Raw genomic sequence first — 434 nt, forward strand, 5'->3', positions numbered from 1 at the left:
ATGAGGGCGACGCAGATACTTACAGCCGCTGGCAAAAGTTCTTCCAACGGGCTTTGCGGTGAGTTGTGGGCTTCATCGACTGTATCAGTGTATGCTGACATAGTTGCCCTAGCTCAGGTCACAATCCACTATCGTGTGGATTCTCTTCGCCACGTTTGTTTTGTTTAGAAATCAGAGAAGGTTGTCGCTGCTGTCGGTAGAGCAGCTAGTGTTGGGTAAAACGCCATGCGTGTATGCAGCAGCACGTCATAAAGCGAGAGGGCAAGTACCATTCGGACGCCATTTTTGTTTCCAGTGTTATCTTGGCCAACAGTACTGAACTTAAGCGCTAGATAATGTCGCCTGTTCGCTCACGCACATCGTCGCTTAGCTGGCGGGGAGAGGTACGTGTTCGTCGATCTGGTTCTACATCTGGTCTTAAGGACCATTGGTGC

The 434-nt window shown here is 50.2% G+C and overlaps 1 protein-coding gene across 1 annotated transcript; it reads left to right on the forward strand.

Annotated features, from left to right (window-relative positions):
• On the forward strand, positions 1 to 332 carry PHALS_02570 (uncharacterized protein; the record flags this gene model as incomplete). The annotated part of the gene is made up of 2 exons (XM_024716975.1): positions 1 to 153; positions 240 to 332. 2 exons carry the CDS (start codon positions 1 to 3, stop codon positions 330 to 332), a joined length of 246 nt encoding a protein of 81 aa, XP_024582520.1.
• Positions 333 to 434: the final 102 nt, after the last annotated feature.

Source organism: Plasmopara halstedii (genome assembly GCF_900000015.1).
Source record: "Plasmopara halstedii genome assembly, contig: Scaffold_2061, whole genome shotgun sequence".
In the NCBI taxonomy this organism is placed as follows: Eukaryota; Oomycota; class Peronosporomycetes; order Peronosporales; family Peronosporaceae; genus Plasmopara; species Plasmopara halstedii.